General features: G+C 40.1%; 3 protein-coding genes across 5 annotated transcripts; 1 reads left to right on the top strand and 2 right to left on the bottom strand.

The window, feature by feature from the left end:
* Positions 1–1,235: 1,235 nt before the first annotated feature.
* scdb (stearoyl-CoA desaturase b) lies at positions 1,236–10,837 on the bottom strand. Of its 2 annotated transcripts, XM_008429502.2 has the most exons (6): positions 10,733–10,837; positions 8,942–9,174; positions 6,841–6,971; positions 5,141–5,346; positions 4,401–4,633; positions 1,236–2,796 (listed from the first exon to the last, which is right to left on the bottom strand). In XM_008429502.2, the coding sequence occupies exons 2-6, from the start codon at positions 9,168–9,170 to the stop codon at positions 2,597–2,599; spliced, it is 999 nt and encodes a 332-aa protein (XP_008427724.1). In that variant the 5' UTR covers positions 9,171–9,174; positions 10,733–10,837; the 3' UTR covers positions 1,236–2,596. The 2 variants fall into 2 exon arrangements, with proteins under 2 accessions (XP_008427724.1, XP_008427723.1); XM_008429501.2 differs by lacking the exon at positions 10,733–10,837 and having other exon boundaries at positions 8,942–9,350.
* Positions 10,838–12,110: 1,273 nt separating this feature from the next.
* On the bottom strand, positions 12,111–15,117 carry trmt2b (tRNA methyltransferase 2 homolog B). Of its 2 annotated transcripts, XM_008429500.2 has the most exons (3): positions 14,616–15,117; positions 14,066–14,504; positions 12,111–12,855 (listed from the first exon to the last, which is right to left on the bottom strand). In XM_008429500.2, the coding sequence occupies exons 1-3, from the start codon at positions 14,930–14,932 to the stop codon at positions 12,247–12,249; spliced, it is 1,365 nt and encodes a 454-aa protein (XP_008427722.1). In that variant the 5' UTR covers positions 14,933–15,117; the 3' UTR covers positions 12,111–12,246. The 2 variants fall into 2 exon arrangements, with proteins under 2 accessions (XP_008427722.1, XP_008427721.1); XM_008429499.2 differs by having other exon boundaries at positions 14,066–15,116.
* A 1,048-nt stretch (positions 15,118–16,165) lies between these two features.
* On the top strand, positions 16,166–23,543 carry dnajb12a (DnaJ heat shock protein family (Hsp40) member B12a). The gene is made up of 9 exons (XM_008429498.1): positions 16,166–16,346; positions 16,680–16,854; positions 18,677–18,822; positions 18,902–19,072; positions 21,203–21,282; positions 21,375–21,484; positions 21,571–21,743; positions 21,898–22,040; positions 22,927–23,543. Exons 1-8 carry the CDS (start codon positions 16,214–16,216, stop codon positions 22,017–22,019), a joined length of 1,110 nt encoding a protein of 369 aa, XP_008427720.1. The 5' UTR covers positions 16,166–16,213; the 3' UTR covers positions 22,020–22,040; positions 22,927–23,543.
* The last annotated feature ends 23 nt before the right edge of the window (positions 23,544–23,566 follow it).

Here is a 23,566-nt window from a genome sequence, read left to right as displayed (position 1 = left end):
AGAGACACACGGGACAGACAACAACGCACACACTCGCACCAAAGTACAATTTATGCAGACCAACTAACGTAACAGTCACGTTTTTGTACTGTGGGAGGATTCAGAGAGAACCCATGCACGCACAGGGAGAAGATAAAAACTCCATGGAGAAAAGCCTTACTCCAGAATTTAAACTCAGGCCCTTCTCGAAGGCCTGAGTTTACTATTTTTAGTGGTAGTAGCAGGACTCTATTTTACAGCTATATTGTAAAACTGCAGTTCAGATTCTGCTGTGATTTAGAGTCCTCTCCAAGATAAACATCGACAGGTATTAGCTGACAAGCCTTCTTACACAAGTTCACCACTATCCCTCTGAAACTGTCTGCCTGAGGGAATTGTCAGTGGTATTGCATGGCATGAAAAGAGTGGCCTGACATTCAGCAGCCAATGAGCTGAGGGGTTGATGTCACTGTCAGGGTGACAGAGGTCAGCAGTGGTGACTCCACTTACAGTGGATTTGGACGAGACTCAGGCTGATGGCCGCCGTTCACGGCGACACAAACACAAAGGGGCAGACCAAACTGTTGCAAAAAGCAAACAGGCTGGGCTGTTTTCTCACACCACAAGGGAGGATGCACTGTGCAAGTACTGCCCACTTGCCAGAAAGTCCCAAAGCAAATGGAGCAAGATCAAAAATTCTTCAGATGTTTGGACAGTCTTGATAGCAAACACCAAAGCCTCTTTGATGACCCCAGCAAGGGAATTATCTTCCACCTCTGCCCACCTCTGAGCAAATCAGGCTTAAATACCCAGAGCTGGAGAGGATTTGGTTGCCGGAGAGTACTCAAACAGAGCTGATGCAAGGTGACAAGCAGATTCAAACTCTCTCACCTCCCACACTGAAAAATGTTTTCCTTAATTTATGGACAATTGAGCACACCTGAATGAGTTTTTAAACAAATCTTCATTATAATTATTCGACTTCTTCCCTCTTTATATTGAACATGTGGGTCAGGTGATAGGATGCTTTTTTTTTGTATGCCCTTCGATATGTGTGTGAGGCTGGTGTCCCTGTCCTCACACACACTTCCTCACTCTCTCTTTCGTCTCGCGCTTGAGCTTCTGCTGTCATCTCCGTCATGCAGGAATCCAGGTGCTTTAAATACTCACTTTTAATCTGTGGCTTCTAAGAAATGGAGTGGATGTATAAATATTTTTTCCTGTTCAGCAGAATATAAAAAAAAAAACAAGTACAATCTTGTTGCGTAAAAGTTTGGTTTATTTACTTTACATACAGTAGATACAAAACATTCATCTGAAATAAAAGTGCCATTTCCCAACACAATACAAGTGTTGCTTTGTTATAGAGAAAAATTTGACAAATATTACAATGGTACTTTCAAAAATGTCATAAAAAGTTTTATTTGCATCTCAGGCAAATTCTTGTTTGGTGAAAGAAAAGTCAAAAAAAAATTCATTTTGATTATTCATTGTCTTTCACTTTAAACAAACAAGGCTGACAGGGGATATAATTGCAGAATAAAAGCTTAAAGAAACCAAACATGTAATTATTCCTGCTTTATTTGTATAATTAACTATGAGCTTTGAGGAGGTGCACAACCATCATAAGGCAGTTGGGCCAAACATTTTTGTACTCTAACAATTGAGGGAAAAAAAAAATCTCATCCATGTCTCATTGGACTATTTTACTGAGATGGAGAACAATAACTGAAATAGTATTTTCTGAAAGGTCCGCTTCTCAGGGCAGAGTTAAATAGGTAGTCTGATGTGGCGTTTTATCTAAGCAAAAAACTGAGTCGCGTCAGATAACTTATTCCTTAATGAGAAGAAAAACTGACACTACAGGTGTCAAAGCATCCCCACATGGTACTATGAAGCGGTCTTCTTCTATGGCCACAGTAAGCAACAGTCAAATGGAGGCCTGACTGAGCTGACATTAATTTTCAACATGCCAGCCTATGTTTTAGTCGGACTAAATCACCAAAAGTAAATTAAAACTAAGCAGAAAAAACAACAACATATAAATATCAGGCTAAAAATCCACATCTTCTCAGGCGCACCCAAGCACCATCGACTTAAAGCAAAGTGACTTCAGTCTTGCTTGCAGAGAAACCATAAAGGTTTTAATAAAGCTTCCAAAGTGCCAAAGACAATTAATAACCAGCAAGAAAATGTAGAAATATAATGTGCAGAAAACCATTCTGAAATTAATTACTGCCTCTAGACATAACTTACACACATTTTATATTTATATATTTTTATTGATGCCATTTTTCCTCTGATCCAAAAAAAAATTATAATAATAATACATCCATTCTCTTAATGACACTCTAATATTATAATGAAAAAGCTGTTTTGCACACATAGTCAAATCTCTACTAGCTGCAAAAAACACTTGGTGAAGACACTTCAAAACTTAAAAGAGGTTCACAACTTTTAATGGAAACAACTCTTTGAAGCCGATATTAGTCTCACAAAGAAGCATGGTAATCGCCACCGCACCAGTGAATTCGCTGCTGCACTCGTTGCTACGTTCTGCCTCGGTCCGTCGTGTCGGCTCACTCTGAGAGTTTGTAGCGCCGCTTCGCCCTCGTACTCAGCCACTTTTGTGGCTGCCGTCACCTGTTCGCTGAATGCGAGCGGCGATCATGTCTCTGGAAACCCTCTTGCGATCTCTAGCCAGACCCAAGAAGCACATGAGGTTGATGAAGGCGGTGGTGATGTTGACCTTGCAGCCGAACTCGCTCGTAGCGTAGTCGAAGGGGAACGTGTGATGGTAGTTGTGGAAGCCCTCGCCTGGGAGAAAACACAAATGATGTCATGTAATGTCTCAATCTTTTATCGCTGTAGACGATGAAATTTGATGCCAGAGGTTTCAGGATGGGCCATCATTCAGCTAATTGGTTTACTGCCACTGTATCCAGTTTCCTGTGCATTACCTAAAGGATGTGCTCCCCACAGTCTTGGACTTGGAAAAAGGTCTTTTTGTACAACACCTCTTCCACTCGCAAGAAATTTAAAAAAGGACCTGAAGCTGTTCAGCTTAATCCAAAGGAAGGATTTTAAAAACATCAGAGGATAGACTTTCCTCTTTATAATGGTCTATTGTCTCCTGAGTCAGCTAATTTGTTGTATGAATTATTGTCTATTAGCACACAATTTAGGTTAAAATGGGGTCAACAAGAATGAAAATCCATTTCTCAATGCAATTTATTTGTAAAAGAAATAAATAAAACAATAAAAAAGGGTAAAACGCACCATGTGACGTATGATTGGAATCAATTCAGAAAATTAAGTTAGAATCTGGAAAGTCAAAAAGGTGGATTGTCTTATAACGATGTTCACAAGCCTCAAAAATCTAATTTCATATATTATATCAGATTTAGACTATCTCAGAGTTAATCTGTGACCCTCCCAGCCAAGATTCCTCCAGCGTGACGGGAGATAAATGTGTAGTCAGATGGTCACTTCCTTGACTTGGTAACTCTGTCAGAAGTGAAAATACTTTTGTGGTTAATAATCTCACAGTTACACAACTGCATATAAATATTTCAATTAGTGCTTCTGCAGTCATTTTATCCTTTATCATCACGTTATGCTCACTCTAGTTTGCCGTTGTTATCCAGGAGCTTCTAGTTCTTATTTTTAAGAAATCTACAATAAAAATATACCCCATTTAAATCCAAGGTTTTTACATTTTAGGACATAGTAAAAAAAAAACGATCTGGTCTTTACCAAGTTTTACAAACGTCAAATGTACAGAAATGCACAGCCCACTACACTGGTGTTATTGATAAGGACAGATGAGGACAAAATGGAAGAGCTGTGTAAAAACCCATTAACTAGCTTGCAGAACCACTCTTAGCAGCAAAAACTGCTGACTTTATTGGTCTTTCACATTGTTGTGGAGGGATTTTGTCCGTTGGTTCAGTTCATTGAGGCCTGCTAACTTTTGTTTCTGCACAACACTGCGAAGGTCACATCACAGCATTTCACTCGGGTTGAGGTTTAGTCTCTGTTTGGACTACTGAAACATCTTCATGTTTTTCTTTTTCAGATGCAGATTCACTATTGACAATGTCTTTCCTTCAAATGTAAATATCTTATGAGTCAAAACAATCCTGATACAAACAACTTTTCAATTGAAAAGGGGCTTAAGTCTTTTTTATTAATAAATTCTCTAGGAAGATTCCTGCGCATTTGAGCTCAATAGCAGGTTCAGCGGCAGCTGAAAAGAAAAATGTAGCAGACTTCTGCTTTTACAAATGACAATATGCAAACGCTTTTGGCAGAGCCCCAGCCTGGGTGACTTTGAAAGACAACCTAAGAGTGTTAACCTTCAGCCGCATCAAGACACAAAATCATTACTGAAAAGCTAAAAATAATTAATGAATGCTCACCTATGGCACTAATGGCCACAAATGGATTTTCCCTTGGATTAATGGTCTTGTCATATGGTCTGTTGCCCCACATGTGTGCAGCGCTGTTCACCAGCCAGGATGCGTTGAGCACCACAGTGTACCTCAGAAGCCCAGGAACAAAATAAGCCACACCCAGGGATTCGCCCCAGAAGTACCAGGGCACCAACATGGGGACAAGGAAGCAGAGCAGAACGACAGACAGCTTGTAGTGCCTAAAGGAGAGCAAAGAGATAATGTCATAAGTCACAAAGTGTCAACATAAGCAGGGAGAAAAAATGCTAATCTGGAACAATGTGAAGCTAGTAAGTATCATAAGAGCAGAAAAAAGTTATATGTCTACAAAAGCATCTACTGCAAGACTAGTCCACAGTATAAGAGCCACCAGAGACAGTGGCTGAAACAACATTTATGCTACTATGCTAATCCTGAAAAACTACTGAAATTTTGGGATTGCTTCCAACTGACCAAGGATGAGGACAAAATGTCCAGTCAGTGGAAACAATGTTGTCATAGTCACACTATTATCACATTGGTCACTTTAGCCAGACAAAGAGTTGTCAAATGAATTACAGCATCATTCGTAACCCATACTGCATTGCATAAATGTACAATACATCTTTATTGCTAACGGCTGCAGTGGATTAAAAGCATTTTCAAGTATTGCCTCCTGCTGGCAGGGGGACTGCATGTCGCAACACAACAGTTGAACTTTTCCTCACCTTCTCTGGAACATCACCACTCTGTCCGCCTTCAGGTCTCCCAGCTCCAGCTTCTGTCCCTTTTCGATGACATCAGGGTGTTTGCGAACCAGCAGCCAGCCGATGTGGGAGAAGAAGAAGCCCCGCTTGGCGTTGTGAGGGTCTGCATCTGTCTCTGAGTACTTGTGGTGGACACGGTGGTCCCTGGCCCACTCATATATGTCATTCTTTACATTGAGGGGAAAAAAAGCGACTATGAAAATCACTGACATATACACACAGAGGTCTCAGACCACCAGATTCATGAGGGTTTACGCATATATTGAAATATTCAGGCTACAACAAATACAGTATCCTTCCATGTCTTAGAAAACCACAGGCTTTGTCCTTCATGATAAAGCTGTTTCAGCACATTTTTTATGGCAGACGAGTTAAATTGTATCGCACCTTGTAAAACTATTCACACCCCTTGATATTTTTATTGCATTTTCTCATGCTCACCTGAACGTATTTTATTGAAATTTTACATGACATACCAACACAAAGTAGGTCATAATTGTGAAGAGAATGAAAAAGAGAAACTCAAAAGTAACGCCCACAGTTGTCTTCGGCCCCACTTGCTCTGATACACCTAAATAAAATTCAATGTAACCCCTAGTCTACAGAAGTCATCTAATTAGTAAACAGAATCCACTTATGTAATTTCAGTTCAGTATAAATAAAATGCGCCAGTGGTTATTTAGACAGTGTTAAAGGTCAAACGGCTTTTTAAAGACCAAGGAGCACAGAGAGGTCACGGATGAAGAAGAGGAATCTGAACTGTTCAAACTGTCATCAAACACAAATATACAAACCTACCAAAATATGGCTGTCCACCTTAATAGATAGGCAGGACAAGGAGTGCATTAATCATTTTAACTCTGGAGAAGCTGAAGAAATTGAAAAACTGTTGACAAGATGGTCTTAGTTGTGCACGCCATAAAGTAGGCCTTGATGGATTGGAGTGGCGAGAAGAAAATTGTCTCAAACAAAGGTTACAAGAAGTCCTGTGAAAGGTTTGCCACAATCCATGTATGGGACACAGCAAAAAATATGGAAGAAAGTGTTTTGGACAGAAAAGAACAAACCTGTTTGGCCTACATGCAAATTGTTATACGAGATGAAAAACTGACTTTGTTGAAGAAAAAGCTCTCTCTCTCCATGAAAAACGGTGGTGCAAGCATTGAAATGCTTTTCTTCAGCAGAGTTGATGGGGATATTAATGAAGCTAAATACAGAGCAATCATGGAACAAAACCAGTTAGTAGCAGCACTAGGTCAAGGTTCACCTTCAGCAGGAAGGAAAAACTAAAAATAGTCAATGGGATGGTTTAGTGCAAAAGCACAGCCAGCTCCTGGAACGGTTGATTCAAAGTTCAAACCTACAACCAGTTGAGAATCTGAGAAATACTTATCCATGTCCTCTTTGATATAGCCTGAGCTTTTTTATAAAGAAAAAAAAAAGAATTTATAACACCTTCAGTCTCTAGATCAAGAGAAATTTGACACTTCACAATTATGCTCTTATTTGTTTTGCTCTGTCACACATCGTTCCAATCAAATACATTGAAGTTGTAACTTACCAAATGTGAAAAGGTGTAAAAGGTAAAAAAAAAAAAAGTCTTTTGCAAAGACTTGCATCTACGGTTGAATGTTCTATATTTACATGCTTGCTTGTTTTACCTGAAATGCCATGGAGTTGCCAAGAGCGAGGAAGACTCGCAGGGGAACAGAAGCCTTATAGGACCTGTGGCTCCACAATCTGTGTGCACCAGCAGTCACACCAAGAGCACTTATCATGTAGCACACCGCAGCTGGAAGAAAAAGAGAGGTATCTTACAGGGAAACTGTCTGCGCTACATTGAGATTAATTTTTTACACCCATGACAGCTGACTCACTAGGCTACCATGTTCTTTTTCATAACCCTCTGCTTCTTTAGAGAAACATTGGGAGTGTGCAGGTCAGCCCTCACACTTTTGGCTGTCTCTGAGTACTTGGAAAAACTAGTGAATGCATGTCTCTGTGAGGCCTAGACAGACGGGACTAGCCAGGATCTGAGATCTGGGGGCTGACTGGCAACGAGCATTCTGCTGCGGTGCCATGAGCCTCACAATGGGATGTCTTCAGTGGAAGTGATTGTGCTTTGTCTTCAATATGCAGCTAAGCCTGGAAAAGACGGCAAAAAAAAAAAAAAAATGCAGAGCCAGAGTAGAAACAGAGTAGAGATTGTTGGGGGACTTGAGTCACGCCACAACAGTCCACATATGTAGGTCACAAATTAATCAGCAGACTGTTTGGATGACAGAAATTAAAATATTTCTAATTCGAGACATCCCAGAAGCATGGGGATTGGACTTCTAGAGAAAATGTGAAGGGAATCTTTAAGGTTTTAATATTTTTTTAGTTTTGAAACAGAAAAAAATAGAAGATATTGGTGTCTTCACCAAAAAGCCACAAATATACAGATTAATCTGAAATGTATCACAGTCTCAAGCATTTTGGAAACTTGTTTTGCAGGCCAGTGTGCTGAAAACTGCACAAAATGTATCCAAATAAATCGTGCGAATACCATTGGTTGACCAGTCAAGGAGGTGTGAGTGTGTGGTTATCCAGTGCTGCTTCATGGTCATGGGTGTATGCTACAAAGGAAGGGTGTATGCTTCTTCACAAGGGATAGGGAAGCTTTCCAGAGTTGAATACAGTATGATTAAAAAAGGGAAAAAAAATTTTATAGGCTGCAGAAAAACAATTTAGACTGGGACGGTGGTGCACCTTCCAGCAGGACCTCGACCACACAGTCAAATCGACAACAAACTGATTTAGATCAAGTAATATTCATGTTCTGGAATGCCCCAGTCAAAGTCCAGACACTACATTTTATTGATAGCATGCTAAGTTCATCTGTCAGACACAAAAACGTCAGCATGTATTGTTCTGAAGATCTGTTGCTGATCCAGAGGCGTGCTTACAAATGAAAGTTATCCTTAGGAAAACTGTGTCTCACAACTGAGTCATGCAAAAAGGGAACAGGCTCAAGCAAAGGAGAGAGTCCACTTCCTACAGGGGTCCAAAATGTATCCTGAATGTTTTTGGTTAGGCCTCCAAAAATCTTCCAACGATTCAGCTTAGTTTCTATGCACCCAGCCAAAACTCAGTCAAAACAATCACAAAGATCTATCTCTAGTCATCCAACCATAGTCTTCCGTCTAGATATTATTTATTAAAATTAATTTAAGACCAGAGAGAGTATGGTTCAATCAGTTGCAACCTTTATTCCCTTTTCACTCCTGTTGTCCTCATTTTCTGTGTATAGGGAAAACATACAAATCTCGGTCATTTTGACCCGAGGACAACAGGAGGGTTAATGTCCTGCATCGGATACCAATTTCTATCACCTGCGACTCCCCTCCCCCCATAACATCATTATTAAAGTCCAGAAAATCAGTTCTGGCTTTTGGGTTAGGTGTGTCATCCCTAAATTATTTGGTCACACCTTGGAAAACTTTCCAAAGACGCCCCTGCAAAAACAACACAACTAGCTTTATTTACTCAAAAGGCGCCATTTGACTTAAAATGAAATTGATTATAGAAATGGATGCTAAATATATAAACCATCAGTGGGTTGAAAACCTTCATACAGGCCCTCTCATTCAAATTAGGCCAGAGTGACTCATTCTCCATTGTTCCCACAGGCTTGATCCCCTCAGGCAGTATGCTCTGTGGTTCGCAGTGCTCACACAGCATCGGCGCATTCTATTCAGACAGAAATCAGCAAATACTCACTCCATCCAAGAGTTAACCACGATGCGGAAGGGATTAGAGCCAGTCCATAAAGCGCTCCGACATGCAGGAAACCCATCAGGATGATGTTCCTCCACACCAGGATCTTGGGCGGCTTCTTCCCCTCTTTCTCTCTGTAGGTGTCGTCAAAAACGTCGTCCACGGTCGACGTCTCCGCCATGGCATCTCCGTTCTGCTGCTTGTCGGCGCGATGAATCCTGGTTTCGGTCATGTTTCTGCAGCAGGGAAGCACAGCGCGAACAGAACAAGGGGACGGTGTTATTCCGTCTGATGCGCTGCGCAGCGTGATGCGGACAGACACGAGAGGAAGGAAGGCAGGCAGGCAGGCAGGCAGGCAGGCAGGCAGGCAGGCAGGCAGGCAGGCAGCTGCGCGCATGAACTCCTGCAGCGCCCACAGCGGGCAGCTGCAGCTGGACTGCCAGCCGTCAACAGGAACCTTCTCGTTGAATGCAATGTTTTTCTGCCTGATTAATTATAAATAACTTGTCCGTCGCTTATAAGTAGATTTTTATGTCATTTTTTTACCAGTGTTGCTATGTTTTTTTATTTATTTATTTATTTATGATTCATCCATTTTACTTGACTCTTTATATATATTTTTTTTAATGTGCACTGTTATATCTCTCAATTCAGGAAATATATAATTTATACTTATTGGCACATCAAATGAGGAAGTGTAAAAATGATGGAGAGTTGGTGTAGAGTCGACCAACCTCCCACCTGTTACTTGAATGTCATGTGCTCTTGTTTTTCCCTATACAGAAGGGTGGCTAATAAGAAGTGGGTCACATTTATTCAATAAATTTATGGCTTGATCTTTTAAAATGTTGTCCTTTTTTTTTTTTTTGCTTGCCTTATGGAGATCAACAGGCATCTGTCTTAATTAAACAGGATGTTTTCCTAAAGAGCAACACAAAATGGAAAACAAGCACTGTACATGTCAATGTTCTTCCCCCAGTAAATATACTTTTAAAATTTCCATTGGAGTTCACATTACTTAGATGTGGAAACTAAAGCAGTCCTTAAATGGAATAGACACAAGTTAGTCCATGTATGAAGTTATCTGTTATGACGTGACGGTAGTAAATATTGAAACACCTGAAAAAAAATGACGTTCAAAAAAAGCATAAAAGACAAGAAATCAACTGAAATCTGTGAGCATCTAGAAAGCTCTCCCACTAGTATATGCTAACCAATGGCATCTGGCATTCGCAAAAGAAAACAGTAAATGTTGAGAAACATACTGATGACAACATTACAGCTGCTTTTCTAAGCTTCTACATGTTCCTCAAGGTGCTACTGCAGCCATAATCCAGAAGAGAAATGACCATAATTTCACCATAAACTGGTCAAGGCCACATAAGATTTGTAAGAGAGGAATCGAAAGGAGTTGACCAGGAGACTTAAGTATTGCATGAAACCGCATATGGCCTCGATGCACATTCACTCCACTGCTAAAGAAAAAGGAAGATGAAGCCACAGTGAAACACTGAACGTCTCTACATTCAATGTTTCAATCAGTAAATTAAAATGTAAGATTTCCCCAACATTTTCAGGGTGAGAATATGCCACAGCAATAACAGATTCTGATAAATGTCTTTTGCCACATTGTTTTACCTTTTTTTTTTTCCCCCCTCAGAAAGTTTAGATAATGAGCGAGAGAAAACAATAAACATTCAGACTCGAGTTCATTGATAAGATGCATATTTCAGAGCAATTACTAGAACAATGCAAGTTGCTGTTAACATGATTGCGATTGGAGAAACTTCTTACCGTTTGTTCTTCTTGCACCAGGTCAGATGTAGGCAACACTAAGAGATGCAACACTCCTCTTGCCTCTTGGTTTTAAAGCAACATCCTGCTGCAGGTATAAGCATTCTATTGGCTGTTTGTTTCACCAATGTTTAACTTTTCTTTTTTTTTCTCCAACTAAATCTTTACGTAACCCGGAGCTCTTACCCAATCTTCTCGAGTATCTCAGTCTGATGTTGTCAGGATTAATCATTGCAAGAGGTCGCAAACAAAGGTCTTCCATTTCACACCGTGATGTCACTGAGCAATGAGTTGTTTTTTAATAGTATGATGTTATAATTGTGCAATTCATCTCAGTTCACATCAATTTTCCTTTTTTTTTTTAAATATAAAGTTCAGAAATGTTTTGCTGGGATACATGGGGAATGTGGAAAACGTGTTATTTTGGTTCCATTCGTTTTACCTTCCAGTTGAATTTAAAATACTTTGTGTAAACTTTGCAAATAAGAAAAAAAAAAAACACATTGCCTTGCATGATGCAACTTTCAAAAATTGCAAAAAAAAAAACATCCTTAAATGCTAAACCTTACAAAGGTTCTCTAGGCCTGGACTTATTCTGAACCTTTACTCTGCCAGTGCTTATACAAACTTCAAAAAGTCCCTTTCCTTGTCCTGTTTTCCATATGCAGACACTGAAAACGTTCATCCAGCAAAATGAGGCAACTTTAACTCAGAAACATGACCTCAGATAAACGAAGGTAACCTCTGGAGAACACGTCTTGTTCTCCTACTGTACCCTGATGTGTTCTGACCTTAAGTGAACTGGACTAAGTGGGATGAGCTCATAATTATGAATCAGATGATTTATGCAAGTCTTGTGACTGAAAGAATCTAAAGAGGTAATGGCGCCCTCTGATGTATAAATGTGGGTACTGCCTGTCTGAAGCAGACAGAAGCGGAGTTTAATTCCATTTTATTCCCTTTATTACACATTCGTTGCTAATGCTGCATTAGTGAGGCTGAAGAAAAACAAGACACTAAGAGCTATATCAGCTTTAAGATTTGTTAAATGCATTACTGTTGGTTGCATGAGCATAACCAAATACGGAGAAGCAGCATTCAGTTTCTATTAACCACAATTCTGGAACAAACTTCCAGAAAACAGCTAAACAACTGAAACACCGAGTTCCTTTAAATCAAGGATTAAAAACTCACCTGTTTTTAGCCTGAATATTAGCTGAGACAACATGAATATTAATATTGCAAGTTATACAACAAATATGAGAGGAAAAACCTAAACAATACATTTTTATTTGATATCTACCAGGTTTGAAGCTCGGGGTTGGAACAGAGGAAATCCACCGTACTTGTCTTTGCTTACATATGCAATAAACCCAACTCAATGAGCAAACATGAGAATGTCTTTATTTAAAAACATAATAATTTAAAGGATCGTTATATCACCACAGAGTTCTGAAAACATACATATTAAAATAATGTAGCAATAAATTAATCTGGCGAAAAAATGACACCCGCTACCTCTCAAACAGAAGCACCAGTTCACAGTGGGGAGTATGTGGGAACATGTCCACAGGGACAGCCAGAGTGGGAGAAAAAGCCTCTCCTGTGAGCTTCTTTTCTTGATCAGGAGCACAGCAAAGCTCCTTGAAGTTCCTCATCGCCTCTCCGTCCGGCTTACAGGAAACGTAGACCAGTCTGCGGATAGCCACTTGGTTTCTCAGCGCTCTGACTACTTTGGGATGGAGGCCCGCTCGAGACGGATTCACCACGGCGGTAAGGGCTCCGGGTGCAGAGCTCAACCGAGACATGAGAGCAGGGAGCACCACCTCTGCTTTACCGGGGAGAAACTCGCAGTTTTCTACGCCATTGAGAGTGGCGTTGTGCGCGGCATCTCTCACCGCCTGCTCTACGATCTCGACACCGACGACCCTGTCCACTCTGGGAGAAGAGATGATGCCGATGGCGCCTGTGCCGCAGCACACATCGAGCAGAGTGCTTCCTGTTTTTGACTGCGCTGCTCCTGGGACACACAGGTCTCTGACCGTGTTATACAGCACCTGAGCAGCTGCCTGGTTCACCTGGAAGAAAGCATCGGCAGATATGCGGAACTTGAAGCCCAGCACCTGCAAAAGTCGTGCCAGAACAGATACACGTCAGATCGGACATACGTTCGCGTCGGCGTTTAATAAGTATAAGAGAACCTTTGAGTCAAAAACTGGCCTGCAGTCTAAACGTATAGAGTCTTAAGTTTTCTGCAGAAGTCATTGTTGAATTTTGAAACCTTCTGTTCCCTCAACAAAATGTTATAGTGGATTTATTACCCAGTTCAAAGTCCACCAGTGTGTGTAATCGGTTATAAAGTATACACACCTGCCAAATCATCTAGCAAAGACGCTGATGTCACAAGAAGATGAGGTGATATCCGTTTGTGGTTGAAGCACAATCATCTTGTACTTAATTTAAGAATAAAAAACATATTTTAACTTTGTGCCTTGAGCGTTTTGTACAACTTTGCAAAATAACAAAGTTAAAGAAATTACCGTACATATTTAAGTTTTAAGGGATAAGAAAATCTGAGTATACTGCACATATTCAGGTTGGTCAGGAAACTTATTTAGTGATTTTCTCAGGCATTTCCTTCTCTATAACAGTTTGACCAGGAGTTGTTTTCCAATCACTTCACCATTATGTGAAACTTATATAAACTCCTATTAAAACATGTTTGGTAACACTTTATTTGAAGGGGCGTGAATAAGACTGACATGACACTGTCATAAACATGACATAACATCTGTGATGAACATGAATAAGCCTTCATGAATATTTATGACTGTTGTCATAAAGCGTCATTTGGTAAATTATGACACTTTTAATACAAAGTTGACATTATTCAAAATGTCTTTGTTATGACAACTTGACATTAAGCAAGAAATCATTACTGATATAAATTTGTTATAAAAGTATTACTGATTGCACTTTGAAAATTAGGTAACTTTATGTTATTAAAGGTAAAGTTTAAACAGTAATGATTTATTGGTTAATGTCAAGTTGTCATAACAAAGACATTTTGAATAATGTCAACTTTGTATTAAAAGTGTCATAATTTACCGAATGACGCTTTATGACAACAGTCATAAATATTCATGAAGGCTTATTCATGTTCATGACAGGAGTTATTCACCCCCCTTCAAATAAAGTGCTACCACATGTTTTAGTTGGGTGTTGTAAACGTGTCAACATGTGGAAAGTTCAAGGGTTATGAATACTTCTGCAAGGAACTGCAGAGTTTGAGCGGTAAACTTCCACATTCCAGGTAAACCCAGAATATCTCACCTCCTCATACAAATATGGCTGACCGTGCAGCAGCTGGTAGGGGGATTCCTCATGCGTGCAGCGAGTCATGGTGCTTTCCTGGAAGAACAGGGAGTCTAGCTGACAGACCGATCCAGGACCCCTTGAGAAATACTCCACCAGCTCAGCCTTATGAACAGCCACTTCCTCTGCGGTCATCATCTGTGGGTGGAAATACACTATAGCCATGGTGTGTCCCTGCGCATTGGTCCTCACCGTGACCTCTCTCCAGTGACCCCCGGTGTGAAACAGCAGGCAGGGCTCCAGAGAGGATTGGCGGATGAAGTCCTGGTAATACCTGGCTACTAGTGTGTGCTTCTCCGGCATGTTGAGTAGGTGATCCCCGTTCACACAGACGATGTTTCCACGACTGGCCGTTCCTAGGTAGAATCCAACTGTTTTTGGATTCCCATCCACTCCTCTGTTGACAGAAAACGTGGATTTGTTGCGGTAGCCATCCCTGACTGGGGAGGGCAGAACAGGCAGGACAGTGAAGTTGAGTTTAGCCGAGGCAGGTGTTGGAAAACCTGACCTGAGGTCAGCCGAAAGAGATTCTGAGAGTTCAGACAGGATCTTCCGCTGATTGTTCTGCTTGAGCTCCAGCTGCTCCTCGTAGCTCAGCCTCCAGAGAGGGGTGACCGCATCGGCCAGCCTCTCCTCCCAGGACAGGTCGCCGGTCCAAGCCGCTTTCTTCTGCCTTTTTTTCCGTCGTTTCTGTGACCCCGACCCCGACCTCCCTCCGTCAGCCGGACTAACGCTAGTTGAAAACAGCACGCAGGTCCTCCTCGGATAAAATGTATTTGGTCTGACAGCCATGACTGACCTGCAGCATTTCGCGGTTAAATACATGTTTCCGAGAAAAGTGCGAGACTATCAAACATTGAAAGGACAACACTCACAATAAGAACTGCATCAGACTTTCAGGAGCTCTGAAAAACATGCTTCAGATCAGAGCCACACTAACTTCTTCTTCTTCTTTAGGTTTTAGCGGCAGCTTGCCTCCATTATTGTTGCACTACTGCCATCTATTGGATCCTAATATCTATACCTCAAATTATCATAAAGATCCCAGTTTTTTTTTAAACCGAAAAATCTTATTTTTTCCCCCTCAATACTATTTAACTGATCAACCACATTCTCAAATTTCAATTCCCTATTAAAACCTAATTCCGTTTTTAATAATCTTCTTTGATTTGCATATTTTCTACAACTAATAAAAACACGTTCCATCGTTTCTACAGTATCACACCAACTACATAAACCAGTAAAATGTTTCCCCATCTTAAAAAGAGTTTAATTTAAAAATCTGTGCCCGGTTCTTATTCTATTTATAATTATCTCCTCCCTCCTGTTTTCACACCAACTTCTTGTTTGAAGGCCACCTTTTTTGCGCTTTTAACGCCACCTACTGGACTGGAGTGTGAACGGTGAGTAAAAGAAGGGAAACGGCGCGCGTGTAACTCCTAATAAAATTGTCTTACGTTATTAAATTAAAGAGACTTTAACTCTAATTTATGATCAACAATTCTTTAGAAATAAATATAAATAGTCCAATGTATATTTGAATATAGTATTTTTTCCCCATTAAAATTCGCATAGGCCTACATAAGATTTTTTTCAAATAAGTGTTGACACAGACGCTCCATTTATCTGTTTCTTGTAAAACACTGCAAGAAATAGAACATATCCACATTCACCATATTAAAAGATGGGGGAAAAAAAATTGTGACAGGCATCAGTGACGAAACCTTTTGTCCTTTATAAAAACTTTTCATTACAAACTCCATTGTCATTTCAACAGTTGTTTTGATAGTAAATTTTGCTGCAGATAATTTGATTACCCTTAACTCCAAAGTACACATTACTCAGTCTAAAGCACTTATGAATACTTATTTTTGACATCTTTATCACACTTGATATTGTGTCAGCTAGAATTTCGTGAAAAAAATGCTTTATTTATTAATGCAATAAATTAATTCATGCGTTAATTTATTTATTTTTATTATCTAACTTAAAAACACTTCAGCATGGAATAAACAACGTTTTGTTACGTCTATTTTGCCAGACCAAAGGTGAGTCGACGTCATTTCTTCGCGTCCCGGGGCAAGTAAACATTTCCGCTGTGTCGAGATGGACTCAAACAAGGACGAAGCGGAACGTTGCATTAAAATAGCATTAAATGCGATCGGTAATAATCAGCTGGACAAAGCCAGAAAGTTTCTGGAGAAGGCTCAACGCCTATTTCCGACAGATAAGGCCAAAAGTAAGTCGAATAAACGCTTGTTTGCCAGCGATGCTATCTAATTTGGAGGGCCAGAGCTGGGAGACCGAACAAGCTAATGCTAACATAGCCGTCATTAATAGATACAGGCCATAACTGGTACTTGTAGTTTTTTTTTTTTTAAGCTACCACAATTTGTTTATTTAATATTTTTACTTGTTTGTAACCTTAAATCGAGCTTAACTTACTCACCGCTGGTGCTGAAGTTCTCTGTAACGGTAGCGATGCTAAATGTTAGCGTTCTAAAGTAGCGGATTAACTCAAAAGGCAGCAACTTAAAACGGCAGCAATATGGTAATGTGCGCCCTCTTACAGACCTGTTGGAGTCATTAGCGCAGAATGGGAAGCCTCCAGACGAGAACGGCAGTGCTGTAAACGGAGGAGGACCCGGCCTGAGACACCGCGGCGAGAGAGACGGAGCTAATGCGTCTCAGGGCCCCACGGAGTCTGATAAATCTTACACAGCAGAGCAGCTGGAGGCGGTCAGAAAGTGAGAGCACATTTATTTTTCTTTCTGATGCGTGTTATTATCTTAACCACAAGCGGTCTGCTCGTCTGTTCACACGTATGCTGACAAATTTGCAGTGTTTATTCTCGTGTTAGTGATTTACAATGCTGAACTGCATTTTCTGGTATATTGGCGATCTTTTTATCAAAAGAGCTGTGATTCAGGTCAAACCTTTTCATCTGAACAAGCATTAGAAGATTGCACGATCATGTATGTAGAATAAAAAAATGAATTAAATTAAGGTTTGTTGGTACTGGGACACATCTTTGTTCTCAGGTGTTTTGGAGTCAGGATGCGTCTAAATCAGTGGTTCTTAACCTTTTTTGAGGTACCGAACCCACCAGTTTCATATGCGCATTCACTGAACCCTTCTGTAGCGATAAATAAAATATTACAGCTAGAAACCTTTTCCTGGTTTCTAGCTGTAATAACTTAAGCTGTGTGCTGACTCTAGATCAGTGGTTCCTAACCTTTTTTGAGGTACCGAACCCACCAGTTTCATATGCGCATTCACTGAACCCTTCTGTAGTGATAAAATATCCCCCCCCAAATTAAAGACATAGAGGTGACTTAACTAGAGTCTAGTTGGGTAACCCCAAGATCACCAAGTCTTCTTAAAAGGTAGAGAACAGTTCTTCAAAATATAGTCAGTGTTTTCAGCAAAGTTGAGCTGACTGTCCAGGAACGACCCAAGGTATTTAAAATTTGCCACAGTTTCAACAGGTTGGCCATCGAGAGAAACTGGAACCACTTTAAGGTCTTGTTTAGATCATTTAATTAGCTCTACATTCTTAAGAGAATGAAAAATTTATAATAAATAGTAAAGACTTTGCTGTATTCTGATTTAGTAATGTAATTATATTAGTTGTGTAACCACCCCCACCCCAGTAGAGGCAGTAGCAACCCCGAAAAGATGCGATTAAGGAGCAGATTTAGAAGTACACAGAAAGCTACAGAATTTGGTAAAAACTGTGAGCTTTGCTGAAGTAAAGACACAAGTTCAAATCCATGCTGAGAGTGGAGCTCCTTCAATCAGTGCTCCTCCGCAGCACTGATCCTGATCCTCTGCAGCAAGTGATAGCAAAGCAGGGCGTCATCACGACTTTACACAAGTGTGTCTTTACCTCCGTGGCAGAGGCTCCGCCGAACCCCTGGGGTTCGATCGAACCCAGGTTAAGAACCACTGGTCTAAAAGTTGCAGAACTGGAGGACTGGAGTTTGAGACCTCTATAATCATTTTTCAAAATTTCATTCAATTAAGATTTTCAGCAGAAGGTGATGTTTGATGACTAAAATATATTGAGCGTGTCCTGTCTATTTCTGTAACTTAACACTATGTTATAACTTAAGTTTTCCTGTTCTGTTACCTCGGTTCTAGTCAATGGAAGTTCTTCTCAAACGCTTCTAAAAAAAATTAGCAGATGATGGAAATTAACCCTGAGCTGAGACTTGGCTTCTATTCACACCCAACAAAAACCTATGAATTAAATGTGAACACGATTATCATTGTTTGTTTGTTTTTTTTTTCCGCAATCAGCTCTACTCTGTGCAATCTACTCAATGACCAGGTCAAGACAGCCAGATTGCTCCTCCTAAATCATAGGTTTTAACTGTCAGCTAAATTCTTCTTTGCAACATCCCAGTATGGATTTTCCAATAGAAACTGAAGCGTGATCCCCGAGTAGTTCACCTTAGTTAGTCAATCAAGGTGCTCTGTCCCTGACCCCTGAACTTTTCTTCTCTTTTGTTTGCTTCACAGCAAATTTCATTCATGTCGTAACAGAGACTTTTGTGTTTAATTCAGGATTAAGAGCTGTAAAGATTACTACCAAATTCTGGGAGTGGAAAAGTCAGCTTCTGAGGAGGACCTTAAGAAGGCGTACAGGAAGCTCGCCCTGAAATTTCACCCAGATAAAAATCACGCGCCTGGAACTACAGAGGCTTTCAAAGGTAAGTTGCGTGTCTCCACGTCTTTTCTGTGCCGTTTCTGGGAGCTTGTACTCACAACTCCTCTGTGTGTCTCTTTCAGCCATTGGCAACGCCTACGCTGTTCTAAGTAACGCTGAAAAACGAAGACAATATGACCAGTATGGGGAGGAGCGAACCCAACCAAGCAGACACAGACATCATCACGATTTTGAAGCAGACATTTCTCCTGAGGACCTTTTTAACATGTTCTTTGGTGGAGGCTTCCCAACAAGTGAGTGGAGGCAAAATGATATTAAAGACATGCCAGGGATGTACAGGGCTGCTGCTAAACTCATTGTGTTCTTGGGCAGTGGGGTATTGCAACTAAACAGTTCCAAAAAAACTTTTTTGAACACGTTTCTTCCTCGTAAAAATTACAGGTCTGGTACTACACGTTTCTCAGGACATAATAAGAACTTGCGTACACTTGCTAATGACACACAATGACAGCTCTAAGTGCAGGTGTTATGGCTGTGCTGCACACTCAAACTCTACCCCGCAGCAGGTGTTTTTAAGTTAAAAAGTTGTTTTTCTATTTGGACGCTCTTCCACGGAACTTTTCAAAGTGAAATCAAGTCAAGTGAGACTTGTTTTCAAAGACTTAGTAATCTAGTTTATTTCTTGTTTTAATTGTGTGTAGGTTTTTATTTCAGTTTCATTTATTTATTTAGTTTTTGTTGTTTTGTATAGATCTTTTGGATATTAAAAATGTCTTTCAGTTCTAGTCTCATGTGCTTTAGAAATTATGGTTTTATTGATCATTGAGAGAATCCATTTGCATTATTAGTTGAAATTGTCTCAAAATAGCAATGTTTTCGTCTACTTCAGTAATTTGTGGGAGAATTTAACCTCAAGCAAAATTTATCATGACAGGCCTATTCTGTTTAATTACGTATTAAAAATTAGAGGTGTGCCGATCGATCGGCCACCGATCATAATCGGCCGATTTCCATGAAAAAGTGTATGATCGGTGATCGCTGATCACGGTCTCTTGTTGCCGATCACACAAACCGATCACCTGCATCTCATTTCTCAGCCTGTCTGTGCAGCTGGTCTCCTCTTTCCTTCACACTGCGCAAACGCGCAGCAACAAATCCTAAGAGATGTCGTGTGGAAGTATAACGCATTGAGTGAATGGGGACGTTTGTGTGTTGCGGCGGAAAATTACCTCGGGGTCGGGGGTTAAGTACGTCAAAATGCATCAACATGACGAATCTAATATGGCATAAAAACAATACTATACTTGAGGAGTTTGGCTACATCGAGGCTCACTGCAGTAAAAAAGACATATGGAGGATCAGACAGCAGGTAAAGCAGCGCGCAGCTACAAACACTCACCCGGATTAATATGACGGTCAGAAAGCTAAACAAATAACCTGCAAAATWATTYAAGTCTTCGAGCTGCGATGTAAGACGCTGGTTCTGTTCTCGCTGTTGAACCGCTGCTACGCGCTACAGGTAGTAATATTTCACAGACGKAGCGCYGCTTCTGCTCCACCTGGTAGTGACTCTCACACCGAACCTCTGCTTAAAGCTGCAGCATCTAACCTAAAAAAATACATTTTACATACGTATTAAAACTTTCCCTGTCCTAACATGAGACAGATAATCTCTGAAAAATGAATCGTTCTCCTCCCTGTTCTGCATAATTAGTCTTCTCAGTCAGAAACAGCCAATCAGAACTAGCAGTAATCAGCTAGCCGCCATGCTATCAGGAAGTTTTCATTCAGTAATTCAGGATTGTTTATTGAACATGTATTTGCCTTTGAATGTAAAGTTTTATACTTTAATTTTTTTGGCAATATTGAGAGGTTTTATTTTGACTCTTTGCATTATTTAGCAGCTTCAGAGCCTCCATAGGTTTTCAGTCTATTAAAGATAGTATTATTGATAGTACAATTTGCACAATGCCCGTTTTGTTTTGTTTTTTTCTTGGAAAAACTTATTAAAATCAAGTTTTTGTCTAAATTAAGGTGAATTCATGGTTTCTTTTTCCACATAATATAACCATTAGTGCTTATGATAAAGACATAATAATTATGTGATCGGTATCGGTGATCGGCTGTGATGGGTGATCGTTATCGGCAGGAAAAAACCTGATCGGCACATCTCTATTAAAAATATAATAACTCTGGTTGGCCTACAGTTCTGCTGCATGCAGAATAAACGTGCAGCGTGTTGTACATATACAACAAAATACTAAATATGCAATGCAGTATTTAACTCAAATCAGAATCCCAAAAGTAGCAGTGAAGTCCTGTAGATTTCTCTAAAGGAATATTTGTTATTCAGTCAAAGATGATTATGTTTAACTGTATGTTTTTTGTTTGTTTGTTTGTTTGTTTGTTTGTTTTCTTCTCAGGTAACGTCCATGTTTACAGGAACGGAAGAATGCATTTTGCACACCAGAATAGACAAGAAAGACGAGAACAGCAGAGAGATGTAAGCTAGATTTGCGATGCCTTACTAACGCCTGGTTTAAATAATTGTATACTTTGTGTCATTAAGCGGCGTCTCTTTTTCTCTTTGAACAGGGCGGCTTCGCTCTGCTGGTCCAGCTCATGCCCATCTTAATTCTCATCGTTGTTTCTGCTCTCAGCCAGTTGATGGTCACGCAGCCTCCGTACAGCCTTAGCTATCGTCCGTAAGTGTGGCGGGCAGGGGGGCATTGTGGTTACACCAGAAGTGTTTCAACATTTGTCTGAACCTTCCCTGCTTTCTGTTTGTCAGATCAGCCGGACATATTCACAAAAGGCATACGTCACACCTAAAGGTGCCTTTCTATGTGGGGGACCGTTTCAATGAAGAATTTACAGGCAATAACCTGAAGACTGTTGAAAGAAGTGTAGAAGAAGACTATATCTCTAACCTAAGAAACAACTGCTGGAAGGAGAAGCAGCAGAGTAAGTCTTTTACATTCCCCAGGTTAGGCTGTTTACAAAACTGGTATGGATGGAATATGACTATATTGAAATACTTAATTTAAAGTCTGGACACTTGGTTTGTTAGACTGCTGACAGAGTGTTGTATCTTTGACACGCTGTTTCTGTCTTTCAGAGGAAGGCTTGCTGTATCGTGCTCGTTACTTTGGGGACTCCGAGTTGTACCAAAGGGCCCAGAGAATGGGGACCCCTAGCTGTTCCAGACTATCTGAGATTCAGGTCATATTGGATGGCTAGGAGACACTTGCACACACATGGGTATGCTCACTCATATTGTCGTTTGATTTTTTTTTTTTTTTTGCTTTTAATTTTAACCCACTTTCTTGTTGCTCAGAAGCTTTTTCTTCCTTCTTTCCTTATTTTATCCATTCACCATAATTAACTGAAACACCTCAGTCAGCTTTTTCTTTTTTCTATCAACGTGTTAATGCTGCTGCAAGCAGGAACTGACTCCTGATACTGAAGGGTCAGCTCTGTTTTTCAGAGGAAAAACGTCACCTGATACATCACTCTCATGGATCTTGAGCAAGGGTCACATCTTTGCAAAACGGTTGATTGTTGGGTTTTGTTTTTTGTTCTGAAAAACCTATAAAGCTTTAAAAGTAGCACCTTGCTATTTGAAGGATAAAACTCCAGATGTCTGCTTGTTAAAGCCTCTGAATAAATAGAATATCATTGAAAATGTAATTTGTCTTGCAATACAACTAAAAAAGTAAAACTTATTTAGATTCTTTAAACACATATGTTGATGTATATCAAGTATTTATTTCTGTTCATTTTGATAATTGTCTTACAGCAAGAGAATTTTTTTTTTAGTAAAACAAATAAAAAACGCTATTTTTATAAGCCTACATAATAAAGGTAAAGACTGCTGCCTTGACCGTTGATCTGATCACTCCGCATGGAGTACAAGCCTTGAAAGGTCATTGCTACGGAACTGACCCTTTAATATTATCTCTAGGCTTGTTCGTAGAAAGCTGAGTGGAAGGAAAAAGTGTGGTAGAAAAGAAAAAAAACGTAATTTTATTTATTTTATTGTTTTTGTAGCTGTTTTGCCTATGTGTGTCATTGCTGTTGTCACAAAATTCCAGATCAGTATTTTAAGCTAATCATCTAACTCTTCCTTGTGTGTCTGTTTTTATAGTTCGTCGGTACTTGAATCTAATGGGAAGAAATGAGCCTGAGCCCACTCTAATTGGAGCATATTTCTGCAGCAAACCAAGAGAATCTAAACAAGCCTTACACTCTGTGTGCAGAGGCGCCTCTTCAAGAGGCCTCCCTGCCACTCCATCCACTTCCTGTAGAGCTGCGAGAAGCTTCGAGCTGCCTGCTGACATTTTCTTCCTCTCCTGTCTCAACCAGTGGTGAGAGTCCGATGGGCGTCATGGCGGAAATTGAGCGTGCTGTTATCTGTTTGAATGATAAAGAAGGCTGCTGAGATTAGCTTCCTCTGTCCTGATCTTTTTATTTTGTGTTTTTCCTGGAGAAACCTGAAGGCCTTTCTTCACAGATAAGACAGTCTGAGCCACTCGTGAGGAAAAAAACAGTTTTTGTCATTTTTATAGTTCTTACCAATGTAAATACTCATTTTACTTAACAGTGCAGGGGATGGTAGTCATTTACAAAACTGTTTTGTGAATTTGCTTGTAGCCTGTTGGATCATAACTAGTAACAATTGTTGCACAAATAAAAGGAAAGCATATTTATTAAATTAACAACCTAAAATTCTATACATTTATTTGAATAAAAGTTGTCCAATGATTGACCGGTGTCTTGTTTGTTTT

Source organism: Poecilia reticulata, linkage group LG15 (assembly GCF_000633615.1).
Source record: "Poecilia reticulata strain Guanapo linkage group LG15, Guppy_female_1.0+MT, whole genome shotgun sequence".
NCBI classification, from domain to species: domain Eukaryota; kingdom Metazoa; phylum Chordata; class Actinopteri; order Cyprinodontiformes; family Poeciliidae; genus Poecilia; species Poecilia reticulata.
This window is presented reverse-complemented; position numbering and strand designations above follow the sequence as displayed.